Source organism: Mus caroli, chromosome X (assembly GCF_900094665.2).
Source record: "Mus caroli chromosome X, CAROLI_EIJ_v1.1, whole genome shotgun sequence".
Lineage (NCBI taxonomy): Eukaryota > Metazoa > Chordata > Mammalia > Rodentia > Muridae > Mus > Mus caroli.
In genome coordinates, this window is record NC_034589.1 from 41,837,889 (window position 1) to 41,860,493 (window position 22,605).

Here is a 22,605-nt window from a genome sequence, read left to right on the forward strand (position 1 = left end):
ATATGTTTCTTGACCTTTGTCCCTTACTGCTTTTAATATTCTTTCTTTGTTTAGTGCATTTGGTGTTTTGATTATTATGTGACAGGAGGAATTTCTTTTCTGGTCCAGTCTTTTTGGAGTTCTGTAGGCTTCTTGTATGTACATGGGCATCTCTTTCTTTAGGTTAGGGAAGTTTTTGTCTATAATTTTGTTGAAGATATTTAATGGTCTTTAAGTTGGGAATTTTCACTCTCTTCTATACCTATTATCCTTAGGTTTGGTCTTCTCATTGTGTCCTGGATTTCCTGGATTTTTTGGGGGTTAGGATCTTTTTTGCCTTTTGATTTTTCTTTGACTATTGTGTCAATATTTTCTATGGTATCTTCTATACCTGAGATTCTCACTTCTCTCTCTTGTATTTTGTTGGCGATGTTTGCATCTATGACTCCTGATCTCTTTCCTAGGTTTTCTAACTCCAGTGCTGTCTCCCTTTGTGATTTCTTTATTGTTTCTATTTACACTTTTAGATCTTAGATGGTTTTGTTCATTTCCTTTGCTGTTTGATTATTTTCCTGTAATTCTTTAAGGGATTTTGTGTTTCGTCTTTAAGGGCTTCTACCTGTTTACTTGTGTTCTCCTGCATTTCTTCAGTGGAATTATTTATGCCATTTTTAAAGTCCTCTATCATCATGAGAAGTGATTTTTAGATCAGAATCTTGCTTTTCTGGTGTAATGGTGTATCCAGGACTTGCTATGTTGGGAATATTGGGTTGTGATGATGACAAGTAACCTTGGTTTCTGTTGCTTATGCTTACCTCCCACCATCTGATTATCTCTAGTGCTACCTGCCCTCACTATGTCTGTTTGGAGCCTGTCCTTCCTGTGATTCTGGTTGTGTCAGGACTCCTCAGAGTCCAGCTGTCTCTGTGATCCTGTGATTCTCCGATCATGTGATCCTGAGATTCTGGGTGTTTCAGAGCTCCCGGGAGTCAAGCTGCCGCTGGGACCCTGAGATCCTGGTGTGAGCAAGTTCCTGGGATCCTGTGGTCCTGGACTTGTTGGAGCACCTGGGAGTGGAGCTTCCTCTGGGTGTTGTGGGACTGGCTGCAGAGTTCACATCCAAGGTCTGCTCAGGGCTCCAGCCCAGACCAGCAGAAACCAGTGCCACTAGTTTTTCCCTTTGCAAGTTAGAGTTTATTTATAGTTTAGGATATTCTCTGGAAGTACAGCTTAGGTCTACATCATGTGTTCTTTGGAAAGCAATAGGGCATAATGAAATGCACATAGAAACTGCAATCTAAAACCCTGGATTTGAAGAGGTTACTGTTTTCCTATTCTTCTATCAGCCTTTGTGTCCTCACTGCATGTGTAAAATGGCAATACTATATCATCTCTTGGTATCTGCAGGGCAATTAGTTCTAGGATCCTCACTGACACCAAAATATGTCCCATTTCCTCATAAAATTGTAGAGTATTAGAATATGACTTATACATGTCCTCATATATACTTAAGACATTGGTAGATTATTTTCAGAATCTAATATAATGTAAATGGTTGTTATAGTGTATGGTTTAGAGAATAATAAGTCATTTGTCTTTATTCAGTACAAACTATTTTATATGTATGATACTAGGAATTGAACTTAAGGCCTCACATATGCGAGTTAATCAAGCATTCTAACATTGAACTATATTCCCAGTCCCACACACTTTTGCCAATATCTTTGATCCATGGTTGTTTGTATCCAAGGATTTGCAACCTAAAGGATCAACTGTAATAACAAGACTTTCAAAGACTCATGATAAAAAAAAAAAACCCAACAACTTTCACCTGTTGGTATGTGAAGTCCTAAACCACACTTCACTTCACTAGCTAGGGTCCTAGGGAGAAAGAAAAGAATCAAGTTCTTCAACAACTACTACTTGACTCACATCAATCAAGGCAAAAAACACTTCTAAGCCATCTCAGCAGCCACACACAGCTTCCCAATCAAGCAATGGGTCAATTGACAGGAGAAGAGAAAGTAAAGTCATTTCCTTCTCTGTAGCTCTTGCCACAGAGAGCGGCACCCCACAGCAAAGGCCAACAGTCTTAATTGATGGCAAGCCCCAGCCTTAATGATCTGGACTCCTCCCTTCACATCCCTAAAGTGAGAAGAGCAGCTTAATAGGGACCTGGCACAAAATCAGGAGAAGCTGAAATCTTGTGGTTACCCTGCTGAGATAATTTCAGATGCATTAGTCAATGTTTCTCAGGCTGTTCATAGTACATCAGGGTAATTATGAAGGAGAATAAAAACAGCAAGATTAGAAAACAGCTTGCCAGAAGAACCACTATATTTGTATGAAATGACATTTAAATAATAATCTGAAAACAGTGGATAGCTGTGACTTGTCACTTTCAAATCCTTTATGCCAAATTCTGATGCAAAGGCAACTCCTAGCATTCATTGGAGAAGAAATGCCTAATGCCCATGACAAGTGACACAAGTTTTCCTAAATTCTTCTCCTGTACTCTCAAGCTGGGGAATGCCCCTTACATTTCAAGGCTTACAGGACCTTCAGGAATTAATCTTGCAGAAAGAAAACATATTTACAACTTATTTCTTCCCTTTCCAATGATTTGAACCAAATATCTTCATAGATTTGACTTCCTTCTCTCAACGTTTCCTTGGCTGACTGGAACACAGGCCCATTTTAAACCAATAAATAAGCTCATGAAACCATGGGCCCTCTTCATTTTGATGATGTACTTGCACTCAATTCTTTACCTGGCATAGTTCCCAGCATATCATACACACTCAGTAAATATTTACTCTTATTTACTGTGCATTTATTCCAGCAGTCCCTCTTATATAGCACTTAGAATAAGTGCAAATATTTAGTTATTTGCTTAATGGCTGTCTTTCTCATTAGGCTTTGTCATAAGGCAAGGGTCAATGTCTGTCTTATTCACAGCTTATTATAATAGCTTGATGCCTACCAAAATGATAAAGACTTATTAAGACTAAATAAATATTAATTGAACAAAACTGCAATGTACTTGTCACTTAATTTCTGAATGAATTCTAAAACAGTTTCATATTTAGTATTATAACTTGCATTTCTTGTTTTGGAATATTTTTTATTGGGTATTTTCTTTATTTACATTTCAAATGTTATCCTCTCCCCCAGTTTCCTGCCCCTGCTTCTATGAGGGTGTTCCACCAACCACCCACCCACTCCTGCCTCCTTGCCCTCACATTCCCCTACACTGGGGCATCAAGCCTTCACAGGGTCAAGGTCTTCTCCCACTGATGTTCGACAAGGCCATCCTCTGCTACATATGGAGCCATGGGTCTCTCCATGTGTAATTTTTGGTTGGTGGTTTAGTCCCTGGTAGCTCTCGGGGATCTGGTTGGTTGATATTGTTGTTCTTCCTCTGGGGTTGCAAACCCCTTCAGCTCCTTCAGTCCTTTCTCTAACTCCAACATTGGGGACCCCATGCTCAGTCCAATGTTTGGCTGCGAGCATCTGCCTCTGTCAGGCTCTGGCAAACGTGTCTCAGGAGTCAGGATGGAGAGATGGCTTAGCTGTTAACGGCTAGGCTCACAACCAAAACTATCACCTGTATTCCATAAGGAAACTAAGGTTCACAGGGCTGCAGTAACTTGTCTAAGACCAGAGCCAGGACGCTGATTGTGTGCTGATAACTATTACTCTGCCTCTCTCTATAAAGACCCATTCTATAACTTACCACTTGTACCTTGAGAAAGTTTCATATTGTCCAAGTCTCAACTTTTAAAAATACACCAAAAACAAAGGAATGAATAATGTCTGTTTTATAGATTTGTTGTAAAGACTGCTTGTGTTTCTATGTGTGAGGCACTTGGTCAGAGTAGTTGGCATACAATCAATATTTAATAAAAGCTACAGCTACTGCTTCTGTTGCTGTTATCATTAAAGCCAGTTTTCAGAAAAGTGACCATAGTGAGGGGAGTCTAGCTACTAAGCAGTGCCCCGACCCTGCAATTTCATACACTTCGTTCTGCATGTTTCTACTGGATATGTGTGCAACTTCCATCAACCCTGAGTCTTTTATAATACAACTTGCACAGGAGATATCTTGTTGTTCAAAATAAAATATGAAATATAAAGATTATCTTAAAACTACTTCTTTCATACAACACATTGTCCAAATGAGGATTATCATAGGTTACAAATATTAAACTAAACAATTTACACTATAAACAAAATTCAAGAGTGCACAAAATCAAGAAGGTCCTCTTGCTTATAACCACAGGGATTTTGACCTTCATGGATTTCAGCAAATAAGTGTATATCATGAAATAGAGCAGGGAAAGAAAAAAATTGCAAGTAAGGAGGTCTCTTTGTTCTGTATTCACATACACAGAAATGTCAACATTTACGTAACTTCTTTATTTGCCATATTTTGGTTTTCTGTCACCTTAGTTTCAAACAGGACATTCTAGACATATCCAGTCACAGAACAGTGTGCACTGCTAATGTTCTTCTTGTATTTATTGATTAAAAATTTCATAGATACATATGATATATTCGATCAATCTACCCCAATCTCTTCCTCCTAATTCCTACTCTAGCTCCACATGACTTTCCCTATGAACTCCATAAATTCTTTTCTTTTTAGAGTTATTTTTGTTATATCATATTTCCTAGTCAACATTATTGCTTAACACAAAATATTTTTTTATTATTTTTAGTTATGTGCTATGTATTTATGTGTGCCTGATGTGGGTATCTGTACATTTGTCTGGGTGCTCTGAAAAAACACAGATATAGAATGTCCTGGAGTGGGAGTTACAGGTGGGTGTCATCCAACTGATGCAGGTGCTGGGAGCTGAACTCTGACTCTCTGTGAGAGCAAAATGCACTGAACAATTTCTATAGCCTCATGTGCTTTTCTTTGAAAAAAGTAAAAACCCAAACCCTAGAGACTGCTTAGTGCCACCTGTATGTGAGCACCTATAGGACAATCTACTGGAACTGGCTAGCACATCAGTACCCACATCCCTGAAGAAAATGGACTTATCTTACCCAACTGTCAAGATTCTCTTTCTAACACATGCCGGTATTCTGGTATTCTGGCTGGCTTTAATTTGTGAAGGATTTGTACATGCAGTCAAAGTTAGTGTGAGTTCATGTATATAAGAACAATGTCATGTCTGGCAAATATGGTTTAGCTTGCAGACATCTACTACCTCTTGCTCTTGTAGTATTTCAATCATCTCTTTCCAAATGATATTTCACCACCATGGGGGAAGAGATGTGATAAAAATGTGCTGTTTAGAGCTGAGCACTCGGTAGTCTCTTATTCTCTTCATGTTGGCCAATTTCATGTTTCGGTATTAATCGGCATCTATGCACAAATAAAATCGTCTGTAAGAGTGGAGAAGTACACTAATCCATGTGTATTATGAAACAGGGGAAAGGTTATTACTGTGCCTTATTTAGCAATATAATAGTGTTACGTTCTATGACCTAGCTGGTTCCAGGGTTTGGCTGAATTAATGGCTACCAGGATAACAGATATGTAACCCATGTGGGGATCAAGACCCATAAGCTGAGAACACCGGTAACACCTTTTAATGTCTGGGTGGGGGAATGGGACCCCAGTGACCAACACTCCCCAAAAGACTAATGTGCACCTGTCAGAGGGTTTTTTTATGTGAGAGCTTTCAGTATCTGGAAGAAGCACTGTTTCCTTCTCATTGGGTAACCACTTCAAATCATTTTTGGTACAGGTACATGCATATGTATTGATAAAGAAGTTTCTATGGTACTGGAGTTTCATATGGCTATTGAAAAGGTCTCTAGTTAATACGCACTTGACTAAAGACATGGTGCAGGAGGGGAGGTCAGAGACAACACTAGCAGCAACTGCTCTTTTATTTCCACTGTGTAGGTCCTTGTTGGAGCATAGTCCAGGAATGGAGTCATGTGAGAATTCTATGTGCTTGTTAGAACGTTCCAAGAAAACAAGACGAGAGCCTTGGGCCCTTAGTTTCTCTTCCTAGGTGTAGTGGGTAGTAGTGTGTTTACTTCGAATAATTCATTATTATTTACTGCTGTTATTCAATTAAATGTTTGAACTATTCTTTAATATGCCTCTATGGAAAAATGTGATTTTTTTTTTGCCATGTGTGCCTTGTCCTTGTGACTGTATAAAGTCTGAACTCATGAGACCTTTACCTACATGTCCTTAACCCTCAGAATAGAAATTGTCTGAAGCTCTGAATAAAGTTGCCTACTGTATGAGATTCTAGTCTACCTCATTTACTGGCTCCCTTCTGAAAAGTCCCACTCCCTCTAGAGCGATGCCAGATCCTGGGGATCAAACACAGATCCTCAACCTTGGCAGCAAGTGATTTTACCTGCTGAGCCATCTCATCAGCTCCCTAAAAAGGAGTTTCATTGTTATATGCTAGAAGAGATAAACTTTTAAAATTGGCAGCCTCATATAAATGAACATGTTGAAAATGCATCAGAAATATTCTGTATTTGAAATTCACAAAAAAATGAAATCTTGCTTCCTTATTGTTCTCTCTGCCTCTCCCAACATGGCAGCCTCAACAAAAAATAAGAATTAGAAGGGGAAGACCATCTCCATAACAGACTTTCTAGCTGAAGATGGGGGACCTGGTGGAGGAAGCACCTACATCCCCAAACCAGTCAGCTGGGCTGATGACACAGAAGATCTGGAAGGAGATGTGTCAACAATGTGGCACACTAATGATGATGATGTGCACAGGGCCCCAGAGCCATCTTCCCAAATTGATATCCTACACTGCTTTCCTAGAGCATCTGCCCTATGATGTGACAGAAGACTCTAAAAAATTCTTTAGAGGACCTCCTTGCTTGTAGGACCTCTTTGCACTTAATGTCTAGTCTCTCAAGTGTGATATCAGTGACATTGACATCAAATTTTACTGGAAGATGCATTTAGAGCTAGAGGTATTTATAGGCCTTAAAGTTACATTCCTCAGAATGGTTTCTTTGTAAAATGAGACTACTGTTGCATTTTGTTCATCAGGAAGGTTTTTTTGTTTTTTGTTTGTTTGGTTTTTTTTTTTGTTTTTTGTTTTCCTTGGTTTAATTCATTAAAACACACACACACACACAAAAAAAAAACCCAGAGAAAGCAATATGGAACATTCAGGCTTTGAAACCCCAATGTTCAGTGCATTAATCACAAAAGTAGTATTTGACAGCTTTAAAAATGCTTTTCATATTGAATATGTTTGAAAACCGACACATAGAAATGGCTGCTTCTGTGATTTATTTGAGGTCAAAGACTAGTTAGTAACAAATTCAGCACCAAAACTAATTCTCACTGAATGTCTACGTGTGAGCTTTTACTTATAAATGCCAAGAAGCTCTTACAGACCTAAAAGACATAAAAAAGGGACCTTATCTATACTGAACTAACAGACAGGAACAGAACCTCCCAAAATGTAAGTCTTCTTTCTCAGAAATTGAGATTCATTGGAGAGCTCTCTCTGTCTCTGTCTCTCTGTCTGTCTGTCTCTCTCTGTCTCTGTCTGTCTCTGTCTCTCTCTCTGTCTGTCTCTCTCTGTCTCTTTCTCTCTTTTTCTCTCTCTTAAACAAATCTGGCTAAGAATAAAAAAAATACAAAGTATAGGTGGTATTGGGTTCTCTTCTAGGGACTATGACCTCACTGGCCACAGGTAGTTGAGTATATTTACAGCACCATACATGGATTTCCTCATACTGAGTGGGCCTGTATGCCCTAAGTTCTATCCTTATACCCACAGATAAGTGTAGTTCTCACCTTCATCAAAGGTTTTCTTTCTACAACAGGCAAAGACAATATAAAGAAGCTATAATTGGTCAAAATGAAGACAACAACTGGTTTGGAATGCCCATCCCTAGTTGATATATCTATAACACAGCTTCTAAATCTAATGCTCAGGGAACAATTGCAAAAGTGAGACTAGAAAGATTGCAACAAACAAGAGACTGGGTCTTCTACTGTGAGCTAGTAACTTGTAAGATACACCTAGGAATTCTCAAAAATATGGTTGCTTAATTGAGACCTGCACAATGACATGCCAAGGTGGATAGGGAGACATTCATTAAGGGCCTAGGCCTAGATGAAGAGCTACAGTCAATTAACATTTAGATAGGGTGAATTAGTCTTCTCCAGGAATGAACACAATCACAGGTTATCCACTCCCAGTCAACCATAAATACATATACACATGAACACCACCAAACAGAATCATAAAGCAGTACATATATATATATATATATATATATGTATATATGTATATATATGGCATATGCTATATTGTATAATATACAGCAAACATAATATAATATATAGTATATTAAAATAGTTAAACACAGGATCATGAATTTAGGAGAGATAAAAGAAGTTGGAGGGGAGAGAGCAAGAACTGTAAATAAGTATAATATTTATGTACAAAATTCTCAAGAAAAATTAAATAAAAAACCATGAGACAAATAACCCCCTGATATTATACAAAAGTCCAAATCAGAGATAAATCATACTTATATATGTTTTTATATGGATGAAGTGGACTTAAGGGTGGGTTGGTAGTGAGGAGTCAAAAGTAAGCAGATATCATGAAGAATTTCTTCTTATGAATTGCTAAGCTGCATGTGTACAATTCACTAGAAGTAATTCCCTCACAAATGTGTTGTTTCAGAGTAACAAAGTCTTTCTCTCATCTGAACATCAAAGAGTTCTGCCTTGGGAAGCAAAAGTCTCATATGCCAGTAGGTTAGTTTGCTAAAAATCATATAATGTTATTAGCGTAGGGGAAGTCAACACTTCACATTTTCTATCTCAAATCAACCACACAATGTTAGCTAAATTTAAATGTTTACACAGGTTTGGCCATAGTTACATCCAGGTCTTAGAATTAATCATGTGACCTCAGATAAATCCCTTCTCCTGGTCTCAGTTTCTTTACTTCTGAAAATGTTGTAGTCAGACAGATTTGTTTCCAAGTTTGAAATATTATGATCCAGTTTCTTCCCCAATCCTCTTTATCACCAACCTATAAGGCTAAGTTTACATCCCCTGGCTGCTAAGCTAACTCCTACAGGCCTTGGTGTAATGAATTTAAAGAATCATTTTAAAGCTATATTATAATTGAGGACATTTAAGAGGACAATTTGGATTTGTCTACCCTGCCTTTTCTGAGCCATTCCCATTCTCCCCTCTTCAAGATAGTCACTGAAGACAAAACTTTGCACATTGAGATCCTATTAGACCTGAGAAAGAAAGTCGTCTGGTTACTTTTTGATCCCTTCTGTTATCAAGATAATAGTTTTATTTTTTGAAACTATAATCAGATAAAAATGTCCAAAGGACTAAAGAAACTGAGCTGGGTGATTAGTCTATTCTTTTTCTTATTTTAATTCTACCGGAAGGAACAATAGGCTCTTCTTGCCTTTGGCAATATAATAATTCAGCTGACATGCTAGAAATACCACACCAAGACAAAAAAATGGTGGCATTCTTTCTCCTTAAAAACAATCAATGCTTTCATTTGTACACTTCAAAGTATATGTGAAATAAAAGTCTCAGCCCTGCAAGTCTGAGGTAAATCAAAGGGCCTCAAGTGTCACAGAAGAGTTCCCTGGTTTGTTGCCCTTTTTCTAGATAAGAAAGGAAATGAAAACACTCCAGGCAGAGATGACTGCTCTCATCTAATTTTGTATTTCCCTTCCCAAGTGAGCTTGAGCTTGAGCTTGATAACTCATTCCAATACAGTTCACCTATATATCTGACCAAAGCGCATTCTTGCTGCTCTGCAGGCTCACTTCCTTATATTACTATAGACTTGGCATTGGTGGAAATGTTCACTGTCTTTACATTGTTGACACTTGCTTTGATTGTCAGAAATTGTAACAAAAAATTTTAATAATACGTCAGTGTGATGAGTAATCTCAGTCTTCAACTTGACATACTGAGAAGAGGGTCCTTGTTTGAAGAATGCCCTGGATCAGATTGGCCTATGGGCATATCTGTAAGGCCATAGAAAAGCCCAGCCCACAGTGTCAAGTACCAACACTAGGTAAGTGGCCTTGGGCTATATAAGAAAGGTAGGTGAATATGAACCTGAGAGTAAGTCAGTAATTAGGATTCCTTCCTGGTTTCTGCTTCAGTTCCAACCACCACGTTCCTGGTGCAGTTCCTGCCCTAATTTCCCGGAAAAGTAAACTATGATATGGAAGTGCAAGCCAAACAAACCCTTTCCTCCCCCAAAGTTGCTTTTGGTTATAGTGTTTATCCCAGCAAACTAGAATAGCTAGGATATGATCAGGATTAGATATATTCTTGGGGGTCCTAATCTTAATGAAATATCCCCAGTGATGCTAATATATATTGGTCTAAGTTTGTTTTCATCTCCTGCTATTAGTATCTCATCTGTATAAACTAACACATATGAAAGTTCTTTAAGAGAATCACTGTGCTTATGTGGATGAGTAATAAACTGTTTTCCTGAAGGAACTGATTCTTGGGATTGAATCATTATTACAAATGAAAAATGGGTAAAGATCTCTCTCTCTCTCTCTCTCTCTCTCTCTCTCTCTCTCTCTCTCTCTTCATTAATCACACCAACTTTGGCAATACCACTAAGTATTAACTATCTCAGTGTTTTGTTTGTTTGTTTGTTTGTTTACTGTAATACTGGGAACCAAACCTGAGACCTTACATATGCTAGGTACCTACACTACCACTAATCAATAAGCCTCCAGCTTAGCATCAGATATTTAAATGCAACCATACCCTTCAATACATGCCTATAGATAAGACAATGGAAATAGGACCATATCAATGCATGGGCATTCACTAGTATAGTCTAATTATTCCTAATTAATGGCTTACTTGCCTAGTCATAGAGAGCGTTGATACTTTCTTTGAATACTAGTGAACAATGTAATCCATTCCATTTCAGTCATTATTCAGTTTGCCACATAGACCCATGGATTCATCCAGTTTAGTGCTTGATATCTGTCCTTTAAAAAACTCCATAGTTATCAATTCTAGCAACAGTGTCATCTTATAGAATGGAACTTGGAATTATAATCTTCCATGGTTTAACAAATTCATTTGACATAAAATGCCATTTCAAAGAAATTACTTCATTGTTATCTTAGCAATTTATGTAACTGGAGCATGACCAATGAAATATTTCTATAGGTATAAACTTATAATATTTATAAGCAAGCACAGTCTGAAGATTTTTAACCCCATTATGATAAAAGATACAAAGCAGTCAGATACTTAAGATTTTTTTTTTGGTCAAATGTGGCAAAAATATTGAATCATAATTGATAATCTACTTCATTGACCCCTGTAGTAGAACACTAAAACTCCACCCATAAGAGTCTTTTAGGCACTTAAGACATACGCCTGGTAATGTGACAAGGACTCCATTAGGGACACTTATTCTTCTTTTCAAAATCTTTGTGGTTATTCAAGAACTGTGTTCTCACAAGGAACTGAATGTGACCTGTAGGGACAAGCAAGGCAATACAAGTGAATGAAGGGGTAGGTAAGGCAGTGCCTTGGAAGAAAGAAGCTCACTAACTTGCCTATAAAAGAAGACTTGTTTTGGGGAGTAGCAGGAAAGAAAACTGTAAAGAAAAAATAGAGCATCTCAGAATTTGAAGCGATCCACAGAGAAGATGAGATTCAAGCTCTGCCCATCTTATTCTGTTGTACTTACTTTCAAATACAGCTTTCCCTAGTCTACCACTGATGTTTAACACATGCTTCAGTAATGAATATGAAGTCCTATTATTGACAGACATAGTAATTACAGCGTAGTAGTTAGAAATACACTTTGGAGTTAGAGCCTTCAATAAGTCGTTCACTACGTGTTCACTCTTAGGTAAACCTATTTAACGGGTACGTATTTCTTTTCTATAAAGGCTTACAATAATATACTCAAGATGGAGGGAGAAAATAGGTACAAAGAATGTATGGATTTCTTAGCAAATGGGAGCTAAGGAATGTAAAAGGAAAGACCATTCAAGGAAAAATTTTCATTGTATCAAATTAAATAAAGAGATAAAGGTGGTTACAATTTGCCTGTCAGTCAAGTAAAAATAATGAGGATCAAGAGAAAGAAGTTGGCCCCAGATTCCATGGTCATGAAACAAGAAAGCAAACTGGTGCTGAATCCTCTGAGGAAAGGTTACATATTTGGCATTGGAATAGTACATCCAGACCACAAGGGACCTCAACTGCTTTGTCACATACCAGCCCCTTTACCCCTACCCAGCCACTGCTGCAAAGGTTTTCCTCTGCAACTGGCTAAAAGTACCTCTTGTGGTTAAGCAGTTCCCTGTGGTCTTGAACTAGTAGATTCTCAGCTGTTTATGCTTGACTACAAGAGGAGGCCAGAGGCAAAGCAAGAGAAAAACAGATGCTATTGGCATAGGCTGGGCAAAAATAACTTCTGACAAAGGGGACCCCCACACTAAGCGACTACCTGCATCCAAGCAGGGTCTAAACTGTCACTATCTTAGTGGAGAGCAGGAAGGCTAGGCTGGTGGTGATCACACATGATGTAGATTCCTGTGACCTAGTGGTCTCCTTACCCTATATCATCACAAAATGAAGGTACCCTGCTGCACCATCAAGGGGAAGGCCAGGCTGGGATGGTTGGTCCAGAGGAAGGCATGCACCATTGTTGCCTTCACATAGGTTAATTTGGAAGACAGAGGCATTCTGGCTAAGTTGGTGGAAGCTATTAGTAATAATTACAATGTTTGAGGTTGTCTCTGCTAATTTTGTACCATAATATCAACGTATTTAAGGCAGGGCACTTTGTCAAATGTTTATTTGGTTAATTCTGGTGGTTCAAAAGTCTAAAAACCACTGTGCCTCCATCTGACTATATCATTACATCTCAGAGAAGAGAAAATGAGTCAGCCATGAAGAGAAGGAGCACGTATGTAAATCAGAAAGCAAGAGAAAAGAGGAGGCCAGGCATGCTCTCCTGGCAAAATGTAGTTTTTGGAAAATCAATATATGTCCACAAGACCAAACCCACTCAGAGACCAGCAATGATCTCTTTACCGGGGTTATGGGCAGCTCTCATAACCTAAATATTTTTCACTAGGACACAGCTCTTAAGTTTCATCCCCTCAGTGGTCCTTATTTGGTACCAAGCTTCTAGCATAAGATCAATTGAGGGAATAAAGCACAGGGACCTTTGGGAGAATAAAACAACAGCAGAAATTATCAGTAGTGTTCAAGAAATTAGCTTTAGTACAAAAGGAGGCAAGCAGTTTGCTGAAGAGGGGAAACACAGTGGAGTGAGAACGGAAGGACAGAGGATATGTAGTGAGGAAGGGGAGCTGCTGTTGATTTGCAGGTTCACTGCATTTAAACCTAAGGAGAAAGAGCCAGGTGGATGGACATGGATTGGCTCGTACCTGAAAGTCTGGAAGCTCCTATGAGAACCTTGAATCACAGCTTCCCTCTTTGCCAAGTTGTAGTGAGTGTTGACAAACTACCTTCCCTCGTCCTTTTGTCTAGGACTACAGATGACAGAAAGAATATTATGAAGCAATCCACCCATTTGTAATGTCACAGCATTGCCAGCTGAAAACTTAAGACTCCTTCAATAGTAAAACCTCATTAATTTAGACTGTGCTAATTTGGAATTTGTGGTCATTTAAACAGGTTAGTGTTACCTCTGTGCTACTTAACAAAGGAAGAGCTCACTAAGCAGATAGTGTGAACAGGATTTCAGGAAGTTAATTTAGCTTTGCAGGAGCTTATTCCATCTATTTTAAAGAACACGCTATTTTTAAGGAACTTCAGAATATTCATTATTTGAATGCAAATTGATTCTGCTAATTATAGATTAGTGTAATCTAGTGTTAAAATCCTTTATCTGCAACAGTTACCTTGGCTCTCATTGAATATGCTCATTAGAAATAAAATGTCAATTCTTTAAAGCTGGTTCTCAACTCATATTATTACATACTCCCCCTTCCCACCTCCATGAGTTCACCACCATTAGGATGGCATTGCCTGAGACTAACCCATCACTTATGATTACAGTGCAAAACCGAACTAATGATCAAAAAGCCCCAGAGCAGCCGAGAGCCACATTTTCAAGTTTATCCTCTAAATCATGAGTACACTCTCCATGGCAGGTTTCACTGACAGACAATTTTGCGCTTACTTAAATATACATGTGACAAATGAACTTAGAAAGCTGGGTAGTTTGTTAAAGACTTTTTGTTTGTTTCAAAGTTCAGCAAGTAACTAGACAAAGAGTTGCTAAAGGAACACTGAAAGAAATAAGTGCCTGCAGATAGAAGAAAAGAAACAAGCCTTCTATAAATGAAGCTGTAACAACTAGAAATTTAATATAACCAACGCTAAGTATAGAGGTAAAAGTTGTATAATCTTTCCTAGTAAACTTTGAAAACTTTAATAGGAATATTAAAGTGTAGGAAATAACTGATGATGTACCTAAATGATCAAGGAAAATTAAATTATGTTGACCATGTTTCAAAAAGACAAATAAGTTCACAAACACACATACACCAAGAGAGGCATAATTTGTATCTACAATATATAACCCTGAAAGGTGAAATATACTGATGCTTTAAAAGATGAAGATCATATCATATAAGAAAATAATAGCATTTTATTAAAGTGGTTTATTATGTGTAGATATGACATTAAATGCCATCCACATCATCTTAACGACTTTATCTCACAATCCTTTAAAGTAGGCTTTAGTATCATTTCTGCTTCTTGTGAAGCAAAGGGAAACTAAGAGAAGCTAAGGAAATCATACTCAGGTGAGAGGAAGAAAGGAGAGAGAGAGGGAGGCAGGGAGGGAAGGAGAGAGAGAAAAGGAGGAAGAGAGAGAGGGAGAGGGGGAGAGGGGGAGGGAGGGAAGAGGGAGAGGAAGGGAGAGGGAGAGAGGGAGGGAGAGAAAGGGAGAGGGGGGAGAGGGAGGGAAGGGGGAGAGAGAGAGAGAAAGGGAGAGAGAGGGAGAGAGAGGGAGAGAGAGGTGCGAGCTATCTCCAGAGTTAGAAGCCACCTGGGCTCTACAAAAAAAGAACTCTGTCCTTTATTAAGGGTTCCACACATGCAATATTTATGCTGTGCTTTTATTTTCCAAACATATATTTAGCAAACAACTTGACTATGATCTAAGAGACAGAAAATGATACTGTGTTTACAAACATACTTGGTTTCACAAGCTGAAAATAAAAGAGTAAAAAATTAGATAAAAATAAACCTATAAACATGCCTATGAGGCCCACCCCAATATCTTTGGTAGATGTCTGACCCACTTTTAAATGAATAACAAAGCAATAAAATAATGAAACCTGACATAGCAAATGGTCAGTTAATATTGGTTTTTCCTGTTGTTCTCTCGTGTTTAGAGAAATTTCAGATGACATGCCAGTGAGAAAGAGGAATGAGGAAAGGACTGCAGGAAATGCTAATAATACATTGTGCTGTTGTAATGGATTTGGAAAATCGGTTCCTCAGGCATTGTGAGGAATGCTAAGAGACGAAATAGACATGTGAGGCCTGGTAAGAAGGTGCAACCTCTTAATCATACAACTCAGTCACTGAGGCAGGAAGGTCATTTGGAAGCTAGCTTATGCTACACAGTGAAATATGGTCTCAAAATAACATCAATGTAATGTACATTGGAGAGGTGTTGGATTGGATATATTGATATATATGTAATTATCTAATTTAGAAATAAAGTATCCTGACCCATGTTCATAAAAAGGCAAGTGGGTAGGGAAATAGTTGTTCAAGTATATGATCCCTTTTCTATTAAAATCACAATTCTTTACCTCCTCCTGCTTCAAATCTACCAATTCTTCAGAGATCTGGCAAAGATGTCATTTATGCTATAAAACCTTCCTTAATCTCTGAAAGTTAATCAAAACATCCCTTATTTCTGCTTTTCTTTCTTGCACACATTTGCCATAACAACACTCATGATAATATTAGTGTGTGACTCCTTCTCATGGTGAAAAGGGCAAGGGACTCTGACTTCTTTCTGAAATTTGTACAAGGCCTAGCATAGTGTCCACAACCTATGGCACGATGGGCAAATGACTCAGTAGTACTGACTCAGGAAAGTGCATTACCTAGCTTACCTGAAGGAGGATTTGTTCTCTTTCTTTTCTTGCTTGATTCCCCTCCATTCTCAATGAGGCCTTCTGGAACCAGAGGGCCACTGGCACTACCAAACTGCAGGGGTTCGTTGTTGTTGGCAGGGTCAAAGGGCAGCTGGTTCAATCCTAAAGGAGAAAAAGAAATCCAAAGTCCAGACTCTATAAGGAGTGGGGTCATCCCCAGGCTTCAGGACAGGAGCCCCCAGGGGGACTGTTTCAGCTTTAAGAGAGTCTTGGTGTAAAGAGGGCAATCCTTAAAGAGAGTTGCCCTCTGTGAGTCTTCCAGAGTTGTTGACAAGATCAGAACTACAATATAAGATAGCCATTTGTCTGTCATGCTAGACTCCTCTCACTTTTGCAAAAGTTATATGCCCCAGTACAGGGGAACGCCAGGACCAAAAAAATGGGAATGGGTGGGTAGGGAAGTGGGGGAGGAGGGAAGGGGGACTTTGGGATAACATTGGAAATGTAATTGAAGAAAATATGTAATAAAAAAAAAGTATATAAAAAAAGACTAACCTTAAATCAGATCCCTCAAGTTTTATAAATATTTCTGATACTAAATCAACAATAAAACCTGTCAATATTAAAAAACAAAAACAAAAACTGCAGGACTACCTGGATGCAGTGGTCTCTGCCTATACACCAAGCTACTCGGCCATGGAGGTAAGGCTATCATAGAAATACAGAAATTTGACGCCACCTAGACTACATAGGAAAACTTCATCTGAAACAAACAAACAAACGAATAAATAAACAAAAGCTTTTTTTTAAAAAAAAAAAAAAGATGTTTCTGTAGTAGGGTTCACTTTTCTTTGAAAAGGGTTAGCTTTGAATTTTTGAATTATCCAGTAATATCTTTTCTATTATTTTGTTATGAGGTTTGTTGAAATGATGCAGATAGAAGCATTAGACCCATCTGCTTAGACACATCTAAAGTGGAGGGGGTGGGGTAGAGACAAGTTCTAACTCCAGCAGCAGTACTTCAATTAACATTTCATGAAATATGGGAAGAAAAGCTTTGCCAAGGCCCTAAGTAAATATATTTCTTACAAGCCTTTTATCCACTATTACCTATCAAAAGGGAAATCAGGATGGTGTGATTTGGTTAATTGCTTTTAACCTCTAAATATTTCTTGACCCATCATTGTACAATTCTTGAGACAACCTTGTAAAACATAATAACAAAAAATATGTTGGAAGATAGTCAGCTAAAGGTCAGCAAAAATCTCAGTAAAAGGAATGCTGAGCAAAATGCTTTTACATTATTTTTTCTAATATATATCTTTTTGTAAATGATTTCAGACCATATAAAAGGTAATATTTCTTTCCCTGGCAACTAGACTACATTAGGAAGAATTCCATTAAGTGTCCTTTGGGACTTGCCAAACATTCTTCACTTACAACATGTAAATAACTATATGAAACAATCCAACTTGCTTCTATGCCTTAAGTTAACTGTTTGCTACATCCTCTCTGTGTCCTATTAGTTATGCATTATGACTAGAATGAAAAATCATAGAAAAAAGAAACAAACTGTGGAAGCAGTAGTGTGGGTGTGCAATCACACTGAAGTGACTGGGTATGAGTCCTACATTTCTCTTAGCATTTCATTCTGCATTAGAGTTCTGATCAGATCAAGTTCTAAGGGAAACAGAATGCTCTGACAAAGGGAGAGTGCAAATCCTCCGTTTCCTTCACTAGTTAGATAGGACTGGCAAGCCATCCAATCTCTTAGCCCTAGTCTCGCAATCTGCACAAAGGGAATGATAACACTGCACAAGGTTGTTGCAGAGAATAAAAAAATAGGTATGTGTGGCAATTATTTAATTATAAATGAATGAAAGATTTTCCTTATCAAATTAAAAGTTCTTCCGATGAGGACTCTGTATCCCACAATTGTACCCCTTTATAGCTAGCACAGTAATACATAGTGAATATTGAATGGATTCATTTACCCTCAACAAGTGGAGGCAGGTAGTTCATTATATTAAGCCAAGTGATTAAAGCCTTGGCAGATGATAATCATGAATTAACGCCACAACTGAAAAGTTCTAATGCTGATTGAAGCAACATTACTTAAAATAATTAGATTTTAAATGCAACTTCATCATTTGAGTAATATCCTACAGGATGGGTAAAATACTGATTAAAAGAAATTCTCAGAGATTAGGATGCTCTGATTAGTGGCTGTTAATCATAAGATTCTTTATTATTTTGTCTTGTCTTTGATAATTTTAAGAATAATACATTAGTCCATTTCCATGTTTATGAAGTAGATGGCAAAGTTGTTGACAGAACCTCTGAGCCATGATATATAAATGGAAGCTAGTAAGAACACCCAAGTCCCAGGACTGGTAAAAATATAAAACCAGATCACATCTGACTGGCCCATAGTTAATGCTGAATACACAAAATATATGTGTGAATAGATATATATGTATATATGTATATATATATATATATTTACATGTACATGTGTATGTATGTATGTATGTATAATATATTCTTGAATTGTTTGATCTATGGCACTGCTTTCCCACTCTTTGCTTCTACCCAGGTCAAGGCTATGGCTTCTGCGCTGAGACTGAATGGACATGGTAAGGTCAATAAAACTTGACCAAAACTATTATAATGTTGATTTCAAATTTTAAATCTTTCATATTGAGGAAATGTAAGGTGAGGAAGTTGATGTAAATGTGATCTGATCCCAAACCACAGACTGCCTTCCTCACTCACCTTTCTCATTCCTGTTTTCATGTTTTGTTTTTTTATTTATTTTTACACGCCATATTCCATTCCCTGTCCCCGCCATCCACACTCTGACTGCTCCACATCCCACACCTCCTCCCCACCCCCTGTCTCCACGTGGATGTCCTCACACCCCACCCCACCTGACCTCTAAACTCCCTGAGGCCTCCAGTCTCTTGAGGGTTAGGTGCATCATCTATGACTGAACACAGACCCGGCAGTCCTCTACTATACGTGTGTTGGGGGCCTCCTATCAGCTGATGTATGCTGTCTGTTTGTTGGCCTAGTGTTTGAAAGATCGAGGGGGTCTAGATTAATTAAGACTGCTGGACCTCCTACAGGATCGCCTTTCTCTTTAGTTTTTTTTTTTATTCTTTTTATTAGATATTTTCTTTGTTTACATTTTAAATGTTACCCCCTTTCCTGGTTTCCCCTCTGAAAACCCCCTATTTCCTCCCCCTCCCCCTGCTCACCAGCCCACCCACTCCAGCTTCCTGTCCCTGGCATTCCCCTATACTGGGGCATAGAGCTTTCACAGAACCAAGGGCCTCTCCTCCCATTGATGAACGACTGGGCCATCCTTTGCTACATATGCAGCTGGAGCCATGAGTCCCACTATGTGTTTTCTCTGGTTAGTGGTTTAGTCCCTGGGAGCTCTGGGGGTACTGGTTACTTCATATTGATGTTCCTCCTATGGGGCTGCAAACCCCTTTAGCTCCTTGGGTCCTTTCTCTAGCTCCTTCATTGGGGACCCTGTGCTCTGTCCAATGGTTGACTGTAAGCATCCACCTCTGTATTTGTCAGGTACTGGGAGAACCTCTCAGGAGACAGCTATATCAGGTTCTGTCAGCAAGCGCTTGTTGGCATCTGCAATAGTGTCTGGGTTTGGTGGTGGTATGTGGGAAGGATCCCCAGGTGGGGCAGTCTCTGGATGGTCGTTCCTTCTGTCTGTGCTCCACACGTTTTCTCTGTAACTCCTCAGGTTCTTTCAGCCTTCCCTAATTCAACCACAGGGATCAGCTGCTTCTGTCCATTGTTGGGTGTAAATATCTGCATCTGACTCTTTCAGCTGCTTGTTGGGTCTTTCAGAGGGCAGTCATGATAGCTCCCTTTTTGTGAGTGCTCCATAACCTCAGTAATAGTGTCAGGCCTTGGGACCTCCCATTGAGCTGCACCCCACTTTGGGCCTGTCACTGGACCTTCTTTTCCTCAGGCTCCTCTCCATTTCCATCCCTGTAATTCTTTCAGACAGGAACAATTATGGGTCAGAGTTGTGACTGTGGAATGGCAACCCCATTCCTCACTTGATGTCCTGTCTTCCTGCTGGAGGTGGGCTCTAAAAGTTCCCTCTCCCTACTGTTGAGCATTTCATCTAAGTTCTCTCCCTTTGAATCCTGGGAGTCTCTCACCTCCCAGATCTCTCATACATTCTGGGGGATCCCCCAACCTCCTATTTCCTGAGGTTGCCTGTTTCCATTCTTTCTACTGGCCCTCAGGGCTTCAGTCATTTTCCTTCACCCAGTACCAGATCAGGTTCCCCTCTCCCTCTTACTCCCCACTTACTCCGCGTCCACTTCAACTCCCTGGTCCCTCCACCCCGACTTGTGAGTGCTTTCTTCTCTCTCCCAAGTGGGACTAAGGCATCCTCACTTGGGCACTTCATCTTGTTGACCTTTTTGAGTTCTGTGGACTGTATCTTGGGTATTCTGTACATTTTTTTTTGCCTAATCTCCAGTTATTAGTGAGTATATACCATGCATGTCCTTTTGGGTCTAAGTTACCTCACTCAGGATAATATTCTCTAGTTCCATCTATTTGCCTGAAAACTCAGGATGTGCTTGTTTTTAATAGCTGAGTAGTATGCCATTGTGTAAATGAGCCACATTTTTCTGTGTCCATTCTTCTGTCGTGGGATATCTAGGTTGTTTCCAGCTTCTGGCTATCACAAATAAGGCCACTATTAACATAGTGAAACACGTGCCCCTGTGGCATGGTGGGTCATCATTTGGGTATATTCCTAAGAGTAGTATAGCTGGGTCTTCAGGTAGATCTATTTCCAATTTTCTGAGGAACCTCCAGATTGATTTCCAGAGTGGTTGTAGCAGTTTGCAATCCCACCAGCAATGGAGGAGTGTTCCTCTTTCTCCACATCCTCTCCAACTTTTGTCACCTGAGGTTTTGATCTTAGACATTCTGACTAGTGTAAGGTGGAATCTCAGGGTCATTTTGATTTGCATTTCTCTGATCACTAAGGACTTTGAACATTTCCTTAGGTGCTTCTCAGCCATTTGAGATTCCTCAGTTGTGAATTCTTGGTTCAGTTCTATACCCCATTTTTTTTATTGATTTGTTTCGTGTTTTGGTGATTAACTTCTTGCATTCTTTATTTTGGATATTAGCCCTCTATCAGATGTGGGGTTAGTGAAGATTTTTTTTTCTCAATCTGTAGATTGCCAATTTGTCTTATCGACTATGTCCTTTGCCTTACAGAAGCTTTCCAGTTTCATGAGGTCCCATTTATCAACTGTTGATCTTAGAGCATGAGCCTTTGGAGTACTTTTGTCACAGGGTTGGAAAACTGACTAGTGGCCCATGTTTCTGCACAACACCATTATCTACTTCTGCAAGCCAAAATGGTCTTTCAATTGTCTAAGACTCCAATATAACAAAACATCACAAAAGAAATTGCACTTATGAATCATTTCTTCATACATGAATCATAGTGCTTCATGAAAATATAGTTTAAAAACAAGATTCTAAAAATTTGTTTTCTATTACAATAGGCATAAGATACATGTAGCTATTGTGACTTAAGTTTGAATGAACTAAGAATGGAATAGCATGAAAACTCCAGTAGCACTGGTCATATTTAAAGAACTCATCAGCCATTTGTAGCTCTGGAGTGTGATAACAGATAGCATAGACAGAACATCCCAATCATTACAGAAAGTACCAAAGGACCCTGCTATTGCATAGTTAGAACTGAACTTGAACCAGTATCCATCAATTGTGCCCAGTGTCCCAGTCATTAAGTGTGTCTTTCATAAGGTGCTTGAGAAGTCATCTTATCTCTTCTAGTTCTGAATTTAACAACAGGAATAGCAATGCCTCTCCCTTATTGGGACATGAAGAAAATTAAATGGGACTATATTAGTTATTTTATGTGTTGCTAGGACAAGAGACCCAACAACACCAACGTTAAGAAGAAACTGTTTATTTTGACTCACAGTTCATGAGGCAGCAGAGTGCTGAATGCTGTTAGTCAGCTTCCTTCTCCTTTTTATGAAGTCCTGGATGCCAGCCAGTGAAATCTGCATTGACCAGTGTCTTTAGAAGGCTCTTCCCACCTCAATTGCTCTAATTTATATAACCCCTCACTGGCATGCTCACCCCCTTGCTGCTTTTAGATCCTGAGATGTTGCCAATCAATATTAACTATTAGAGGGACAACAATCACTTAAGGTCTGGTCATATCAAACACGGAAAAGTGCTTCGGATGCTTTACCTGGATTGTTAACTTGATGAGATTTAGAACAAGCATGGAGACAAACCTCTGAGAATATGTGTGAGGGAATTTCGGGACAGGTTCAACTGATGAAGGGAGACTTGCCCTGAAGTGTGAGCAGAGTAATTACATGGTCTATGACTCTGCACTGAATAAAAAGGGGAAACAGAGTA

At 38.9% G+C, this 22,605-nt stretch overlaps 1 protein-coding gene across 8 annotated transcripts in view; it reads right to left on the reverse strand.

The window, feature by feature from the left end:
• The window catches only part of Enox2 (ecto-NOX disulfide-thiol exchanger 2), a 281,316-nt gene that overhangs the window by 141,876 nt on the left and 116,835 nt on the right, over window positions 1-22,605 (reverse strand). For 5 of the 8 annotated variants that reach the window (XM_029472966.1, XM_029472965.1, XM_029472962.1 and 2 more), the window contains one exon: window positions 16,159-16,302. The exons of the other annotated variants lie outside the window; for them this stretch is intronic. Coding sequence is in view for 1 of the 5 variants with exons in the window: in XM_021152914.2 (XP_021008573.2) it covers window positions 16,159-16,302 (144 nt within the window). In the remaining 4 variants the exon portion in view is untranslated. The remainder of the gene's footprint in view (window positions 1-16,158; window positions 16,303-22,605) is intronic. 8 annotated transcript variants of the gene reach the window in all.